Source organism: Elephantulus edwardii, unplaced genomic scaffold, assembly GCF_000299155.1.
Source record: "Elephantulus edwardii isolate Elephantulus edwardi_28Jun2011 unplaced genomic scaffold, EleEdw1.0 scaffold00291, whole genome shotgun sequence".
In the NCBI taxonomy this organism is placed as follows: domain Eukaryota; kingdom Metazoa; phylum Chordata; class Mammalia; order Macroscelidea; family Macroscelididae; genus Elephantulus; species Elephantulus edwardii.
Window position 1 is genome coordinate 1,840,767 of NW_006400041.1, and position 19,435 is coordinate 1,860,201.

General features: G+C 47.7%; 1 protein-coding gene across 1 annotated transcript; it reads left to right on the forward strand.

The window, feature by feature from the left end:
- The first annotated feature begins 972 nt into the window (after positions 1-972).
- Positions 973-18,141, forward strand: ZAP70 (zeta-chain (TCR) associated protein kinase 70kDa). The gene is made up of 12 exons (XM_006900715.1): positions 973-1,374; positions 2,135-2,295; positions 9,956-10,094; positions 10,192-10,279; positions 10,360-10,403; positions 10,636-10,681; positions 12,116-12,299; positions 12,805-13,011; positions 14,364-14,556; positions 14,648-14,788; positions 14,888-15,000; positions 18,027-18,141. Exons 1-12 carry the CDS (start codon positions 973-975, stop codon positions 18,139-18,141), a joined length of 1,833 nt encoding a protein of 610 aa, XP_006900777.1.
- The last annotated feature ends 1,294 nt before the right edge of the window (positions 18,142-19,435 follow it).

The window sequence follows — 19,435 nt, forward strand, 5'->3', positions numbered from 1 at the left end:
TTGATAAGGGGAGAATTCTGGAACTGAGGAAATTGGAGGGGGGGGAAGGGTCCCTTGTTGAGAGAAACTGGTTCCAGCTCAGCCTTTGCACTTGCTGTCCCCTTTGCCTGGTGTGATTTGTTGTTGTTAGGTGGCGTTGAGCTGGTTCCAATTCACAGCGGCTTTAAGAACAACAGAAGGAAACTGCAATCCCGCGTGTGCCTCATGGTCATGATTTGAGTGCATATAGGTCGCCTCTGTCCCATCCATCTGCATGGGGGTGGGGTGATGTGTCTTCCTCTCTTTTCTTCCCTGATTCTGTACTTTATTAAGAATGACGCCCCTTTCCAGGGTTGGCCCATCCTGATAACATGTCCAAAGTGAAAGTGAGACAACATTTCATCATCCTCACTTCTAAGGTGGTGCTCTAACTTCCTTGGGAAGCTGCCACACATCCTTCAGACCTGGCTTGCGCGGCCTCCTAAATATTTCTTGTCAAATACTCAGCTCGACCAGCAATTATCACCTTCTTTTTTGCATCCCCTCACTTTCCAATCGTGTTATCATCAGGGGTCAGGGGCCATGTTTGCCAGTGCTGGGCCTGAAGCACAGTAACAATTCAATATGTGTTTGTGAAATGAATTCATGTGTCTGGGTGCTGGTGTGTGGGGTGCCGGGGTCCACACACGATCTCTGACAAGTTAGAGGTGAGGATGGGCCTTCCCAGGGAGCCCTGGTGACCTCGTGGTAAGGAGCAATCTTGCCAATCCAAAAGTTCTAATCCACCAGCAGCTCCGCAGGAGGACACGGCCATCCCCTCCCCTGCAGTTTCCTAGCTCTGAATACCCACTGGAGAGGACTGGGGCTCCTCTCCAAGTTGTTGGGACAATCACAGCCCAAGGTGGCACGGATCGTGCTGTGTGAGCTCACCCTATGTCCTCCCAATCTCCTCTGATCCCTCAGGGCGAGGTGCGCAGCCTGCGCAGGGCGGAGATGCCGGACCCCGCGGCGCACCTGCCTTTCTTCTATGGCAGCATTTCGCGGGCTGAAGCCGAGGAGCACCTGAAGCTGGCGGGCATGGCCGACGGGCTCTTCCTGCTGCGCCAGTGCCTGCGCTCGCTGGGCGGCTATGTGCTCTCGCTCGTGCACGACGTGCGCTTCCACCACTTCCCCATCGAGCGCCAGCTCAACGGCACCTACGCCATCGCGGGCGGCAAGGCGCACTGCGGCCCCGCCGAGCTCTGCGAGTTCTACTCCCGGGACCCCGACGGGCTTCCCTGCAACCTGCGCAAGCCGTGCAATCGGCCTCCGGGCCTCGAACCTCAGCCCGGGGTCTTTGACTGTCTGCGGGACGCCATGGTGCGGGACTACGTCCGCCAGACCTGGAAACTGGAGGTGAGAGTGCGGGCTGCACGTGGAGGCGGGGCGGGAGGGATGAGCTGCGCCTGGGAAAGGCCTGGGGCTCTGGGAGAGAGACAGGCCCTCGCCTGCTCCACCCTTGCTGGCTTGCTCCTGGAGCTGAAGCTGAAGGATTGGCGCTCTGATTGGAGGCAGCACTTCTGTGATGGTGGTGATGGGCCTTCTGTGACCCGTTCCTACAATCTCCTGCTAAACTATACTGGGACGTAGAGGTGCGCACAGGCCGTGGAAGGACTGAAACCGGCTGGAGCGGGTCTCCTTAGGACGTGGGGAGATTTGTTGTCTTCAGCATGCTGCAGTGCAACGTGGTGCTTGACCAGAATCAGACCTGGAAGCCACAGGCGCACTTAGGACCCACACCAGACTGAGGGTGTGGGCACAAATAGGTATGGTTTGTGAGAAGAGAAGAGACCTCTGGTGGCCTAGTGGAGTTGCGCTTTCAACTCAAAGGCTGGCGGTTCGAATCCACCACTCCTCCGCTGGAGAAAGCTACCTGTCGACTCCTGAGTGATTTAGTGCCTCTTAGAACCTGCTAGGGCGCCAGCTATGAGACAGTTCCACTACGACCGCACATAATAGCAACAATGATAACATGTGGGCTGTCTCAACCAATTGCAGGGGACACCGTTAATCGCACCAGGGTAGGGCATGGAGTCTCATGGGGACACAGCAGTCCAGGACATGGGAAGGGTTCCTGCGGTGCATACTTGCCATAATGACAACCCCCTTCCCGCAGGGTGAGGCGCTGGAGCAGGCCATCATCAGCCAGGCGCCCCAGGTAGAGAAGCTTATCGCCACCACGGCCCACGAGCGGATGCCCTGGTACCACAACAGTCTGACGCGTGAAGAGGCTGAGCGCAAACTCTACTCGGGCGCTCAGACTGACGGCAAGTTTCTGTATGTGGGAGTTGAGCCTTGGAGTTTTGGGGAGGTGAGGGCTGGTGTCTAGGCTCCAGGTTCTTAGAGGGTGGGGCTGACCTGAGTGTGTGGGTGAGCCGGTGAGGGCTGTACCAGGGCATAAGCCCTCGTGGTGCATACATGTGCCTTTATGTGTGTACAAAGGGATTTTAAAAGCAAAAAGTACTAGTTAGGAAAGGCTATTTGGACTTGGGCTCGGCATTTCACTATGGCCATTTACCAGCTGCAAGAAGTAGCACGTCTCCCTTTTTCTGTTTCCACGCTAAGGACTCATGTATTCAAAAAGTATACCTAGAATGCGTAATGTATGCCAGGCACTGAAGATGAGGTGGTAAATAAACTAGACACAAAAATTATGTTGAAATGAAGTATACAGCATTTCAGATGGTTCTAAATTCTACACACGTGTGCATGGGGAGGGCTTGCAATTCAGGTGTCTGGAGGAAACTTTCCTGAGGAGGGAATAGTAATGAACCAAAGGGAGTGAGGAATGAGTTCACTTTGTGCAGCTGATGTTGGAAGAATGTTTCTGGCCAAGGGGATCTTCTGAAAACTTTGAGGAGGACTGGGTGGCTTCAACCCAAAAAGCAAAGGGGAAGATCAGGAGGTAAGATGAGCCAGTGACAAGAGAATGCAGTGAGAAATTTCCCTTTTACCCAAGTGAGGTGGGAGCCATAGGTGCTGTTGAAGCGCCCTCTCTAACGGCTCTTAAATGACAGAAATTCCTGTCCCAAGGGTTTGTTATAAAGATATTGATTAATGTGGAAGCGACAGTATAGGCATTGGTGGTGCAGTGGTAGAATTCTTGCCTTCTATGCTGTGGCCTGGGTTCATACTCAGCCTTGTCAGTGGAGGCTTGCACATTCCTATGCCATACAGCAGGTTTTAGCAGAGATTCTAGACTGAAGGAGCCTAGGAAGAAAGACCTGGCTGTGTACTCTGGAGGTGAGTTGGTGGAACCCTGTGGATCACAATGGGTCAGTGCAGTACTAGTGGTGCATTCTGTGTTCTTGATTAGCAGAAATAGACAAATGTGTCTGAGTTCCAGCTGCGCCATGTGAATTTTTAAGTGTGTTGTTGTTTTTTTTTTTAATCATTATTGTGAAAATTCCTATAAAGTTATTTTTAAAAATCCTGCTATGCAAAGGCATTTTGACTATATTATATATAAATTATGGCTAGTATTGAGAAGACTGAGAATCCCAGGGCGCTTAATTGTACTCAAGTAAAATCTTTACCTAGGCCAAGAGGTTGTTGTGTGAACAGAACAAGGCAACACTACATGGTTTAAAATTAAGGAAATGTAACAGGGTTGTATTCTGTCTCTATACCTATTCAATTTATATGCTGAGCAAATTATTTGAGAAGGTGGACTTTTTGCAAAAGAATGTAGCATCAAGATCGGGGAACACTCATCAATAACGTGTGTTATGCAAATGACAGAACCTTATTTATTGAAAGTGAGGAGGATATGAAGCCCAGAAGATCAATGAATACAGCCTTCCATATGGATTACATCTCAACATCAAGAAAACAAAAATTCTTACCACCAGACTGACAGGCAACATTATGATAGATGGAAAAAAGATTGAAACTGTCAACAACTTCATCTTACTTGGATCCACAGTTAACACCCTTGGTACCAACAGTCAGAAAATCAGGAGATGTATTGCCTGGGGAAAGTTTGCAGTTTAAGACCTCTCCAAATTGTTGAGTAGTGATTTTCATTTGAGGACTAAAGTCAGACTGATTTGACAATGGTCTTTCTGATCACTTGCCGTGCATCTGAGAGCTGGATAGGGTAACAGAGGAAGAACTGATACTGCCAAAAGGACAAATATATCTTGGGGAGAGTGCAGCCAGAGTGCTCTTTTTAGGCAAAGATAATAAAGCTTTTCCTCACATATTTTGGGCATGTTGCAAGGAGAGGCTATTCCTTGGAGAGGGACATCATTCTTGAAAAGGCAGAGGGTTGACGAAGGTGAGGAAGACTCTTAACCAGGTGGACTGACACAACAATTGCCACAGTTGGATCTAGTGTGTCAGGAAGTGTGAGGACAGCACAGGATAGGGCAAGGTTCAGATCTGTTTTTTTATAGGCTTGCTAAGTCTTCGGCCCCTAACAACAACAATAATCAAAGATGACTTGCTACAACGCTTCTAATATGGAAACTAGAGAGTCAGCTGAAAACAGTAAGAAGCTCAATGAGATGGATTAGCATGGTAGCAGCAACATCAAGTTCCTTAAGGATGACATAGCACTGAGCATTGCTTTCTCTGTTGTGCTATATTCAGAAACCTCTCAACAGGCACCTAATAACAATTATACACTTTCATTTTTTTATCTATGCACAGCTCTCAACAACACTTTTGGGTTTTTTATATAAAGGATTGCGAAGTGTGATGGTGAAATGCACTGTTGACATGCCTTGTATAGTATATTCTTCCTTCTTTATCCAACATATACTTGTAGGGAATGTTATATGTATGACACAGTAGATGTTACTGATTTTTGTTTGGTGGATTTTATTTTTTAATTTATCCTGAGTGCTTTGTACTCTGAACATTGAGATTTAATCTATGATAAAAATGCATCATCACAGGTTTTATCCATTGTGCAAAGTTTCATTTATTTGCTTCCATTTCAAAAGTCAACCATTTCCCTTCTGTTAACCACTCAACATTGGTTTACAGCTGCCAGCTTGATCAAATATTCTTGTTGCAAAATACTCTGAGAACCAAAAATATGTAAATTGTATAATCCTTGTTTATATAGTATAATAAATTTACATCTAATTATAAGAAACACACACACACACACATCCTCCCATGCTTTTGAAAGCCCTGTTAGATACGGTTGTTTTCTGGACCCCATACTGAGGATATTTTCTGAACCCCATCTTTTGTATGAAAATTATATGTAGATGTCAGCTGAGGTCACTCGGGCCTGGAAATCTGGAGGAGGTGGGTGCCTGCCTCTCTCCCATGACCTTCAGCAGTCTGACACCCTTCCTAGGGTGTCTGGGTTCCCCAGGTTTCTGTTCTCCTGGAGTTTCTTGGCCTGAGTTCCTGCCCACTGAAGCCTTCCTTTCATCCACCTTCCCTAGAGCTGTTCCCTCCTCTGGGGTTAATCCATTTGGAGAGTTGATTTCTCCCTTCAGTGTGTGTGTGTGTGTGTGTGTGTGTGTGTGTGTGTGTGTGTGTGTCTTTGTCTTAGCTTACCTACATAGCCTCTCACAAGATGCAGTTCCCTCCCCAAGATTCTGCTGAAAATTAAAAAAAATATATAGTGGCTTAAAATAAGCATGCATCAGGGCTGTTTCTTCTCTCTATACCTATTCAATCTGTATTCTGAACAAATCTTCCAAGAAGCAGACTGTATGAAGAAGTATGTGGTATCAGGATTGGAGAAACACATCCCAACAACCTGTTTTAAACATGACACAGCCTTGCTTGCTGAAAATGAAGAGGACTTGAAACATTTACTGTAAAAGATCAAAGATTACAGCTTTTAATATGGACCACAACACAACATCAAGAAAACAAAAATACAAAGTACAAAAATGATTGTGTAAACAAAATATGTATGAATGAAATAATATATCTGAATGATTCTATAAAAGTGATTGATGGGATGAATAAATAAAAAGTAAAGGAAGGAAACAATATGTGACCAAGTTAGCAATTAAAATGATGTTAAAAAAATAACTTCACTATTGAATCATGATATGTGGAGTAAAGACTGAAGGTGTCATTGATTTTGTCTTACTTGGATCCACAGTCAGCACCATTGACATCTACAGTGAAGAAATCAAAAGACATGTTGCATTGGTAAAGTCTGCTGTTTAGTGCTAAAGAGCAGAGATGTTAGTTTAAAAATTAAAGGGTACCTGATTCAAGCCATGGTCATTCCAATGACTTCCTTTGAACTGGAAAGTTGGACAATGAATAAGGAAGATAGAAGAATTGATGTCTTTGTGTGTGGTGTTGGAGGAGAGTCCTGTATACATGGACTAGCAAAAGAACAAACAAGTCTGTCTTGAAGAAAATGTGACCAGGATGCTCCTTAGCGGCAAGGGTGGTGAAACTTCATGTCACATACTTTGGGCATGTTGTCAAGATGAGCCTGTCCCCCAAACTGGAAAACTGAAAAAAAAAAAAAGTGCAACAATGAATGAATGAAAATCCAAAATCTCTGTAAATGTTAATTAAAATTAATAAAATAAAAAAAAACTCAAGCAAGACCCACACCTCACACTATGCACAAAAACCCAATTCAGAGTGGATCAAGGACTTAGGAGTAAAACCAAGGACTATAAACTTTTTCAGAGAAAAGCTTACAAGAACTCTCAAAGCTCTAATCCATTATTTGAAGAGGCTTCCAAGCATCTTGAAAAACATACAACCAGGAGAGAATAAAATAGATGAACAGGACCTTCTGAGAATCAAATCCCTAAGCACATCAAAAAAACTTCTCCAGCAGGTAAGGAAGCCATAGACTGGAGAACAATTTTTGGTAATGACATATCTAATAAGGGAATCATATTTAAAATGTATAGAATATTCCAGCACCTCAACAAGAAAAATATAAACAACTCAATTGCAAAATGAACACAGGATAGGAATAGACAGTTCACTAAAGAAGACGTTCAGATGGCAAATAAACACATGAAAAAAATGTTCAAAATCCCTAGCTCTCAGGGAGATGCAAATTAAAACAGTGATGAAACATTATCTCACCCTGGTAACAATAGCAATCTTCAACAGAGTAGCAAACAATAAATGCTGATGAGGTTGTGGAGAGATTGGAACCCTTATTCACTGTTGGTAGGAGTGTAAAATGGTGCAACCACTATGGAAGGAGGTATGGCACTCTCTCAAAAAGTTTGAAATAGTGTCATTACTAGCAATATACCCTAAAGAAACCAGAATTGTCACCCAAACAGGTGTATGTACACCCATGTTTTGTTCACAATAGCAAAGAGATGGAAGCAACCCAAGTACTCATCAACAAATGAATAAATGAAAATCCAACTTTTCTGTAAGCTTTCATTAAAATCACAATAAAAATAAAAAAAGAAAGGCCAGGCCTTGGAAAAATAAATTATGCTGTGATACATGAAGGGTCAGCAAAGGAATGGAAGACCCTCAACGAAATGGATTACATAGTTACAGTGACTGTAACAGTAGGCTCAGAGATGGTCAGGATGACACAGGATAGGACAGGTCTCAGATCTGTTGTTCATAGTCTTGCTGTTAGTTGTGATCAACTCCAGGGCACCTAACAATAACTCTTCATTCTGTACTTGACAATTTAGGCTGCATTCATTTGGGTGATTTGGTTGAATTCAGTTGGTTTTCCTTGAGGTTGCTCACGTGGCTGCCAGGGCTGGAGTGTCTAGGATGGCATTGCTTGGGTCACCGCTATGTGGCTTTTCCAGCAGGCCACTTGGTCTCATTCCCATGGTGATTGCAAGGTTGCCAGAAACGTGAAAGGGCAAATCCTGATGAATAAGCTCTTTCTAAACCTCTGCTTAGGTCATGGTTTCTAAAGTCGTATTGACTCATCACATCATCTAGCCTGGAGAGAGAGAAATAGATGATGTCTTTTGATGGGAATAGCCAGCAAATATTGTGGCTGTGTTCTTTACTTTTTAATCTTCCACACAAAATTACTAGGCCATGGCTGGGAATTACATTTCTATTGTTAAAAACATAAAGTTTTAGAGATGTTAACTTCCAGGGTAGCCCACTAGTTTAATTCCAAAAGAAACTTCCTGTATGCAGACATTCTCATTTCTTAGTTTGTGTGGGCAGCAGAGGTGTGTGGGGGGGTTCTTCCTCGCCCTAAATGTTCACTTTTTTTTATTATTAAATTTTATTAGTTTTAATGAACATTTACAGAGATTTTGGGGTTTCATTCATTGTTGCACTTTTAACCCCACCCCAGTTGCCTATTTCAGGATCTTTTCCCTGGGAACTGTGCCACCATTCCACACCATTGTTCTCTGAAGAGTGCTGTGTGGAGGAATGGACGGGATGGTTACACTGCCCTCAGTCCATTCTGATTCTGCATTCTGATTTGGTGATGGAGGGGAATTTCTCTGTTCTGTAGAGTGACAAATGGCCCACTGGCTTAGTTAGCTGGCATCTCTCTTGTCTACCTCTATCCTTGCCCTTGGAACAACATCTGGCCCATGGATGACACCCAGTAAATGAGTGAACGAGACCCAAGTCCTGTCTGAGGCTTATCCTTCTGAGCTTGCTCGTTCTCCTGCCATTCCAGTTGCTGTTTGCTGCTGTCCACTTCTCAGTGCAGGCGACTACTTTTTAAATGAGTGTTCTTCCTTAGTGATGAGTGGTCAGCAGTCAGCTTCCACTAGCTCAAAGACTCTCAAGACGAGCTGCCTTCCTCGTCTGTTGGAAATCCACACTCAGCCCTGGAATCCTCAAGCCAGTGATTCACAACAGAACTATTCTGCAGGAAATTGTGACTGGTGTCACTGTAGGAGGTCTGATTCTCTGGCTGTTGAGCGTGCAGGGTGAGTGTGTGTCAGAGTGTGTGCCTGTGGGTGCTTGGGTGTGCAGGATCACCAACTCTCGGACGCCCACTCTCCACACAGAAAGGGAGAATTTGTCTATTTAGTTAAGGTATTTTTTACTTGAGTGAAAATTTACAAATCATACTGGTTTATACTTAATCATTCATATACATTTTGTTTTATATTATTAATTATAATTAATATAGTTACACCGTCCGCTCAACTTCTCATTGTATCCCACCTCTCCTTTTACTCAGATTATTCTTTTTCACTGCCTTCCCCTCTCTTCCCATCCCCAGTAACCGCCTAGGAATCATTGCATGTGTAAACTTTTCCAGAGCTCTTTATAATAGTTGTTTTAGGCCAGTTGTCCTTTTGGTCACTCAGCATAATTTCCTCTAGATTCATCTGTGGTGTCTGGTGTTTCATTAATTCTTTCTTTAGCTACAAGTTTCCAGCAGAAGGCAACCAGCATTTATGGTAGCAAAATTATCAACGTATTATCAATGTAACTGGTTGATCTATTGCAATGATCTACTTGCTCTGCTTTGGAGCTGGTCAAGGAGCTGTGCTGACCGTGTGGATGTCCTTGTGGAAATGACCTTCTTTCCCCAGAGAATGGTTTTCTGTCTCCCTGTTGAAGGCTGTGTCCCCTTGTGAGTGTCTACAGTGGTTGGCCAAGTGTCCTCCCATGGTCTGACTGTGCAGGACTGAGTGGATCTGCCAGTAGACTGAGGTCCCCAGGGGACACTGGATGTTGAGGTGTAGGAGATTGAGTGCCCAGCTAGGAGGACCAGATGTCTCGTGTGGGTGGCTGCATATCTGTTCCTGGATGGGAATGTGTCTGCCTGCGGTGGTGGAATGTGTCTGGCCTTGGATGTGCTTGCCATAGGCACTGTGACCCTTCATGCCCTCTCTTTCTTCTCCCCCCACACCAACTCATCACCAGTGTTGGTGCTCTAGTTCTTGGCACTTCTCCATAAGACCCTGAGGTGTACAACCCAAACAATGTGTGGGGAAACCGAGGCCCAGAAGGTGAGCACACAGGAAGGGTCCAGGTGGCCATAGAAGTGACAAGACCTGCCTGCCCCATGTAGGCTGAGACCCCGGAAGGAGCAGGGCACATATGCACTGTCCCTGATCTATGGCAAGACTGTGTACCACTACCTCATCAGTCAGGACAAGGCTGGCAAGTACTGCATCCCTGAGGGAACCAAGTTTGACACTCTCTGGCAGGTAGGCTGTCTGCCCACCCATCCTGGGGGAGACACTGTGATGGGGGGGTTGGGCTCCCAGCAGGGAGGAGCCCTACTTTGACATCTTCTTCCTGCAGCTTGTAGAATACCTGAAGCTGAAGGCAGATGGGCTCATTTACTGTCTCAAGGAGATCTGTCCCAACTCCAGTGCCACTGCTGCCTCTGGTGAGTGGGAGCCATGGGTATCAGTGGGTGGAAGCCCTGGCCCTTGGTGTCCCTCACTGTTCCTTCTGCTCTTCCAGGAGCTGCCGCGCCCACACTCCCAACCCATCCATCCACATTCGCCCACGTGAGTCAGCTAGACCCTCAGAGCTGGGGACTTGGGATGGAGCTGCGTGGGCAGGTGATGGGTGGGTCTTGTAGTGGGGAGGATGGAAAGGAGAAGGGAGCTTCTGTGGAGAAGAACCCCCCAAATCTGGTCACTGTCCCTGGGAAGTCCTCAGAGGATATCTCATAAGAGGTGCTGGGACCTCTGGCTGAGGCCTGCTGGCTCTTGCTGACTATATGATCTTTAACTCCAGAGGCAGATTGACACTCTCAACTCTGATGGATATACCCCAGAGCCAGGTGAGCTGGCGTAGGTGGAAGTGTGGTGGGGTGCAATGATGAGGTCCCAGCTGGGCTCTGGGGTTGGTGGAGGAGAGAGGTGGGCCAGGCCAAGCCTGTGGGGATCGGGGTGGGGGAGTTACTTAACTGTTCTGTGCACACACAATCCCCACAGAGGTACACGCTTCCATTGGGCCCGCTATGTACTTGTACATCTAGGTGTATACTGACACATGGGAAGGCATCTTGTGCACAAATACACATTTAATGAGCACTTACTGTGTGCTGGATATGTTTGGAGCTCTCTGTGTTTATGCACTCGTTAAGCCCTCCCAACACTCTGTATGAATTCCTGTTGACATTTGACCAATGTGGAGGTTAAAGGCAACACCTCTGCATAGTAAAAAATCTGGGTAATAACTTAGCTCTTTGTTATGCAATTTGCCAGAGAGATGGATCTTCATACAAAGATGGCTTGTGCCACACTGTGTTTTATGTGGATACTAGCAACTCTTGAGCACAATTTTTGTTGGGTGCTGTCAAGTCTGAACTGACTCACAGCTCACCCTCTAGTGGGTTTTCAGAGTCAGTAAATAGCACAGGAGGAGACTGCCCATCCTTCTCCCATGAAGTACCTGATGGATTTGAACCTCCTACTTTTGGGTTAGCAACATGACCCCTTTTCCACAAGGTTGACAGAGCTGTGGCAATGGGGGGAAAGTTTTGGGTTTGTGCTGTTCAAATCTGCATCAATGGTCAACTGTAGTTAGAATACTTAACCCCATTTAACAAATAAAAAAGAGGACAAGTGATTTTCTAAATCCTTTAGGTAACCAGGATTTGAACTAGGCAGCTACACACTTAGGCCCATGTTCTTAAAGCATTCTGCAGAGAACACATGCATGGCATGCTTACGTGTAGATGCGAACTTGCTCACATGAAGGCTGTATGTGGTTTTGTCTGCACACAGTGTGTAGTTTTGTGTACACACAAGGTACAAAGCCTGACTGTGTGTTGCATGTGTAGACTTGGGCAGCACGTACATAACTGTACACATGTGGTGCACATATGAGCCCATGTGCACACTCCAGCTAATGCACACGTTCTTCCACATGCACACACACCTTTGCCCCTGTGTTCATGTTACACAGGAGTGACTGTGAACACACATTGGCCGATCACACCTTTCCACAGTGCACACACAGATGCAGCTGAGAGTATACATGTGTGCACACTGTGAGCACATAAACCACCTTCATTCCGATGTGCGCTCTCCGGATGGGGAAACGCACCTGTACGTCAATGTGCATGCTCCAAATGGAGAAATGCACCTATATACCGGTGGATGTGTGCTCTGGCTGGCAAGCCCTTGTCTGAGCTGTATGGCAGCCACTTCCCCTCCCTTCTGCTCCCTTCCTCCCTTCTGTCCTGGGACTGTGTGCCCAGCACGCCCAGTGTCCCCGGCGAAAACGCGGCCGTTGCCCATGGACACGAGCGTGTATGAGAGCCCCTACAGCGACCCTGAGGAGCTGAAGGATAAGAAGCTCTTCCTGAAACGTGAGAACCTCCTCATGGCCGACATTGAACTTGGCTGTGGGAATTTCGGCTCGGTGCGCCAGGGCGTCTACAGCATGCGCAAGTATGACAGCTGTGTGTGCAGGAGTGCTGTGGGGGTGGGGGCATGGTCTTGAGGGTTGAAAGTCACATGTTTGTCTGTCCCATGTCAGTTTGCATGAGAAACAGGCTCTGGGAAGGAAAATCGGACTCAAGAACATTTTCTGGGAGAGCTGGGCGGGAGTGAGGGTCATGTGCTGCACCCAGGGAAAGGCTGAACTGTGCTGGGGGTGTAACTGGGACCTTGGTAGACTCAGTGGAACCTCAGAGGGCATTCCCTCAGTTCCTGCATTGGCCTCCTTGGTGCAAGGTGTCCTGGGGCAGGTGTGACTAATGACCAGGCACTTCTTCTCAGCCACAGCAGTTCTTGGAGAGGGACTTGGGTGTGAGCTCTCTGTAGCCAGCACTCTCGGCAGCTGGGCACAGCTAGTCATGAAAGGAAAGTGGGCAGCCATAGGGGAGTCAGGTGGGAATGGAGGGGCCTTGCCTGCCTCTTGAAGACACCTTCCCTGCTGTGTGCATCTGGGCAGGAAGCAGATAGACGTGGCCATCAAGGTGCTGAAGCACAGTACAGAGAAGGCGGACAAGGACGAGATGATGCGGGAGGCGCAGATCATGCACCAGCTGGACAACCCCTACATCGTGCGTCTCATCGGTGTGTGCCAGGCAGAGGCTCTCATGCTGGTCATGGAGATGGCAGGGGGTGGGCCGCTGCACAAGTTCCTGCTAGGAAAGAGGTGAGCACTGGACAGCCCTGACTGGGTCAGCTGGAGGGCGGCTCACCCCGTCTGCCCACAGGTGAACACACACCCACACTCATTTCATGGTGTGTACACATTCCTACTGCCATGTGGACCTTTCACTGCCAGTGAGTGTATGCATAATTTCCACATGTCCACCCCCCTGCACATCCGAGACACCCTGCACCAGGATACTCCCTAGCTGGTGCCATCAGGCCACTCAGCAGGTTTCCACTGGGCATTTACTGCTTGAGAGGGCTTATTGCAAGAACATCAGGGAAAAAAAAAGAAAGAAAAGAAAAAGAGAGAGAAAAAAAAATCTTTGCCCTGAATTCTAGTTGGAAAAAAAAGAAACAAGAAGTGTTGCTTATAATCAGATGAAGTATAGCACCTGTGGGGATGGAAAGCGAGCAGGATGAGGGGTGGGAATTGTTAGTGAAATGGGAGCCGAGGGGACAGCAGTCCAGGCAGAAGACATAGCCAGGGCAAAGGCCCTGAGGTGGGCCCTGAGGCTGGTGTGTCAGAAGAGCAGTGAGGCGGGGCTAGAGCACAGTGAGTGAGGGGGATGGATGCTCACGGCCTGTGGGCTGCAGGCAGGTTTGAGCTCACTCCCCTAGTCAGGTGGGAGCTGTGGGAGGCCGTGAGCAGAGGTGTAGCATGGCTGCACTCAGGTATTCCAGGCTCCCTCAGCTGAAGAGAGGAAAGAGAGAGAATGTGTGTGACTGTTCTAGTTCAGGAAGTCGATGACGATGATGACGATGGGAGTCAAGTTAAGGTGCCAGAAGTGAAGGTCAGGAGAAGTGAATTCTGGATAGATTTTGAAGGTAGAGTTTGCTGGAGGTTTGGATGTGGTATGGTTGAGAGGAACCTCAGGGCTTCTGGCCTAGCCTGAGGGAGTAGAAGGATGGCGCTGCTGTGAACTGAGCTGCGGACATTAGAGGGAGAAGCCAGCTGAAGAGAGAGAGAGAGAGAGAGAGAGAGAGATATCTGGAATTAGCTTTGGCCATATTAACATTGAAATGTCTGTAAAATCACCCCCAGGGGGACATCAGAGATGCAGGCAGGGGTATACGCTTGGGAATCATAGTGTATGGATGTTATTTGAAGCCATGACATTGGTTGAGCTCATCATAGTTGTTGTTTTGCTTTGTTGTTTGATGTTGATTTTTGTTTTGTTCTTAGCTGTCACCCAGGTCCATGTCTGGCATACAGCAGGTGCTCAATAAGCATGTATTGAACATATCATAATATGGCTTATGGGGGGGAGTGGCTTAAAGAAATGAGTTTTTGCCTGCTTGGGAGTGTGAGCTGCCTCCTCCCAGACAATCCTGCCTTTCCCCTCCTCCCAGGGAAGAGATCCCTGTCAGCAATGTGACAGAGCTGCTGCACCAAGTGTCCATGGGCATGAAATACCTGGAGGAAAAGAACTTTGTGCATCGCGACCTGGCAGCCCGCAATGTCCTGCTGGTCAACAGGCACTATGCCAAGATTAGTGACTTTGGCCTCTCCAAGGCATTGGGTGCCGATGACAGCTACTACACTGTGAGTCCTCACCCCTGTGGTGCCCAGGTGGACAGGGTTGGCAGGTGGAGGGTTCCCAAGCCCTGCTCCAGCAGCATGTCCCTCTCTGCAGGCTCGCTCAGCAGGGAAGTGGCCACTCAAATGGTATGCACCCGAGTGCATCAACTTCCGCAAGTTCTCCAGCCGCAGTGACGTCTGGAGCTACGGGGTCACCATGTGGGAGGCCCTCTCCTATGGCCAGAAGCCCTACAAGGCAGGCTCAGGCAGAGGCAGGAGGGTGGGTGGTGGGGTGAGACTGGCCGAGGTCAAGGGCCCTGGCCACTCACATGTCTCTCCCATGTGACCTGAGCAGAAGATGAAGGGCCCAGAGGTCATGGCCTTCATTGAGCAGGGCATGCGGATGGAGTGTCCACCAGAGTGTCCGCCTGAGCTGTACAAACTCATGAAGGACTGCTGGACCTACAAGTGAGTGCTGAACTGGCCACAGGGCCTGGGGGTTCTCTTCCTGCTCTATCAGTACCCAACATAACTCTCCTCAGTGCTGTCCAGTGCTCAGCCCTCCTACATCCAGGCTCAGCTCCCCAACACCTGAATGTCCCCTCAGTGCTCCACTCACCACTTCAGTGTCCTACCTGTGGATACCTCTACCGAGGCATATGATACTAGAGCAAGTCAGTACCATGTTACCTAACACATGATAACAGCCCTCAAAACTTCGGCTAAGACCTTGTCTCTGATTACCCAGAAAAACACTGAAGTATTCCCTAAACAACTTGCCTCTGGAAACTATGAACTTTGATAAATGTCAATAGTTGTAGAGGGGCTTCAGGCCTTTTGTTCATAGGGTCACTATGAGTCGTGCTCCACTCGAAGGCAATCAACAACAACAACAACAACTGCAACTCAAACACTTAACAGATTCAGAGCCCCACTTCTGTCTGTTTAAAGCTTCGGCAGCCTTACTCGCAGCACTGTCAGCCAGCCTTCCAACCTCCCATCAGACAGCAAACAAGGTGCATCCGATACCGTGGCACCTGTGCAAAGACTGTGGTGCAAGGGCAGCCAAGCCTGACCTCCACTTACTCAACAAGAGTCCATAGTTCCCATCTGTAACATCCACAGCACAAAAACAGTTCCCACGAGGTCAGGCATTCCCTTATGCTCTTGCACCTCCTTTTTACCAATTCTAACACCAATTGCCCCTCCTTTCTGCTGTAATCTTTGCAGTGGCCCATACAGAACTCATAGAACCAGACTTGAGGTTATGAGGTTTCACCGTGGAAACAGCGTACAAGTGTTCACTTAGGACAGCTTTTCAGGGATGCTCACAGGGCTTCTGACCACCAGTCTCTCAGCTTTAAGATAGTGTTACCAAGCACTCCTAGTCCTGCTATTTATGTTGTCTCCCCCCGCACCTCACTCTCTGGCCGGGCCCCTTGGCCATGGCTCCATGGACTAGCAGTCCTGGGTCCGCTTTGTCACTTACTTATTGGTCACTCGTTCCCCACGGAGAGCTGCTGCTCTCACCTGAGAGAACTGGCCGTCTTAACATGGAAAGGACTTGAAGGATTCTCACTACATTATCTATCTATCTATAGATATAGATGATATAGATATAGATATAGATATAGATATAGATATAGATATAGATATAGATATAGATGTAGATATAGATGATATAGATAGATATAGAGATAGATATGGATATAGATACATAGATACATATCTATCTATCTATCTATCTATCTAATTAATTTTAATGAAAACTTACAGAGATTTTGGATTTCCACTCATTCATTGTTGCACTTTTCTCCCTGCCCATCCCTCCCCTCCAGTTCATTCTTCTCTTTGAAAAGTAAAAGAAAAATTCCTTCATTGTTATATAATCCCTCTCCCCAAGTCAACTCCACTATGCAGCCTTCATTCTGGACTCATGTCATGACAATAATACCTAATCATATATATCCTTTAAACAGTTCTGTCTCTCATCTGTTTCAATGCAGTATACATAATTTATCCCATCTTTCTGTCTCCCCCAATCCTGATGTCAGTTTCCTTTTACAACAGTAGCACTATGCAGTATTTGTCCTTTTGTGACTGAGATATTTTACTCAGCATAATGTCCTCCAAGGTCACCCATTTTGTATAATATTTCATGAGTTCCTTGTTTTTCAATGCAGCATAGTATTCTATTGTGTGAATATACCACAGCTTCTCTATCCATTCATTGGTTGATGGACACTTAGGTTGTTTCCAACTCTTTGCTATTGTGAACAAAGCCATGATAAACATGGGTGAGCATTACTTCCTTCTTATGAGTAACACGATTGCCACCCCTGTTTCTAAACCTGCTCAGTGTAGCCTGGTACAGTGGCAAGCCTGTCCAGTTCTATCATCGGTACCTACACACTTTGCGTATTTCTACCCAAGAGGTACTGTTCATGTACTCACTTCATTAGCATAGCCTCACCAGGCCCTGTGGCAAATGTGAAAGCAATGTGCTAGGAAAACCATTTTGACAACCAGCCTATTGTACCATAGACCCCCGACACCAAGCACCCATGGCATTGACACAAAACCTTCCAAGCAGCCTAGTAGACCCCTAGGGTGTCTGTTAACCCAGCATGTGTCCACTCATCCTCCATCAGAAATGATCCTGTCCACCAACATCTAAATACACTAAACATGGATATCCCACCCCCAAAGCATTAATACTCAATTCTCCACTGGCCAAAACTGCACTCTGGCCTTCTGCTTGTGGATGGACAGCATGGTGCCATTGTTGTGTGCCTTCAAGTTGATTCTGACCATAGGACATGTGGTTCAAGTCCTCCAGACTGTTCCATGGGAGAAAGATAGGCTTTCACACCCCACCCCCTCCCCCCCGTGATTTAGAGCCTCTGAAAACCCTCTGAGGGTCAGCTGTGAGTCTGTTCTGGCTCCACAGTACACAACATTGTGACCTACAGGGCAGAGTGGAATGCTGCTTTGAGTGTCCTGGCATATGATCTTTATGCAGAGACTGCCACATCTTTCTCTTGCAGTGGCTGGTGGGTTTGCACTGCTGATCTTACAGCTCACACCTGAATACTCAGCCATGTGCGTTCCAGAATCTTTGGGATAGCACACTTGCACACATTTACCCATGACCCACTTCTTGGTACAAAGTATTCCAATAGTCACTATCCCTGTTTGTCCAGGACAACAGTTGTCATTCCATTATCCCATGACTTAATCCCAAAGTCCTCACTAGCCAATGGTTAGCCAATAGCTATTCATCTCCTAGGCTAATCCTGAAAGCAGCGTTTGAACTAAGTCCTCTTACCTCTGAGCGAACACTCTGTCACCCAATCCCCCACCAGCCCAACAAGTCCATACCAGACTTTCTGAGCTCTGGAAGTCCACCTCACCATGCCCCATTGCCTGCTCACCCTCGGCTGTGCTTGGGTCCAGGGGCTGTGGTCAGTGACCTGGATCTACCTGCCCCACAGGTGGGAGGACCGTCCAGACTTCGTGGCTGTGGAGCAGCGCATGCGTGGCTACTACTACAGCTTGGCAAGCAAGGCTGAAGGGCCCAGTGGTTGTGGGGCTGAGGCTTGTGCCTGAGCCCTCCCTCACTGAGGGCCTGCAGACCTCTGCTTCAGATCCCATGACCCTGCTTTCTCTCCACTGTCTGCCACAAGCTCCCTTCCAGGGCTTCAGTTTGGCTCAAGTCCTCACCCTCCCTGCCAGGGGGCCATGGTAAGGGGCCACTGAGGGCTCGAGAGCACCCCCTAGCTGGTCATCTGTCCCCTGACAGGAGGAGGAGGGATTTGGACGTAGAGAAGACACTGGGCATGTGGAGCTGTACAGCTTGGCCCTTGGCTTTGAAACATTGGAGGTGGTGTTCAGGGGGCCTGTGAAGCTGATGACCAGGGTTCTGTTTATTCTGGGCTTTGAAGGGCAAGAGTCAGTATACTTTCTTTGGCAGCAAGCCCTTAGACACTGCAATAAACTCACCTTCTCTCTGGTTTGAGCTTTCTCATCTTTCCTGGGCTGAGAGTTGGATCTGGGAAAGCAAGGTGAGCTACTGAGCAGGGCTGGTGAGAAGAAACAGTTGAATTCAGACTTTCTGTGGACCAGGCCTGAGTGTGGCCCTGGGAAGGTGGGGCTGGTCTCCTTACTTCTCTACCTGGAAGTGAGGGGCTGACACAGATGGGCAAACACCCTTTCCTCAAGGAAATATCCCTGACCCTTTTTCCACCTCTGTGTGGTCCAGTGAAGCAGAGAGGGCCTGTGTCCCAATCACGTCTCCATCACTTATCCTGCTCTGTGACCTCAGGTCCCTTTCTTGAACTCTGTGCTGTAGGTGAGTAGGTGACTGAGGGTCTGTGTGCACTGCTGGCCTCAACCTCGTCTCCTGTGTGAACTGCATTACATGACTGGTTCTGCATGGTGACTGAGCACTAGACTCACTGGAGAGCTTGGAGCAATGCCACTCCCTGCCTCCCCAGGGAATTTCACAGGTGCCTCTTACAGGTCTGCAAGCAATTCTATTATTTGGTCCCCAGGTACCCCCTCCCACCTTCCATCCTAGGCCCAGACACTCACAAATGGAGTTTTCATCAGTTCGTGCCCTGACGCCAGCTCAGTCTCTCCCAGAAGGGCAGCCTCCATGCTATTGCTTCCTTCATTTCCCCACACTGGGCTACTGGTGTGCAGAGTACACTGACCCCTAGGTCAGAAGACCACATGATTGACTCAGGGATGAGACTTTCTGCTGGAAAGGGGACTTGTTGGAATTTCTGTTGTACCATCAAGTTGCTGAAGATCATCCAAAAACGATTAGAACAGCACATCAGCAGAGAACTGCCGGAAGTCCAGGCTGGGTTTAGAAGGGGTCGTGGTACTAGGGATATTG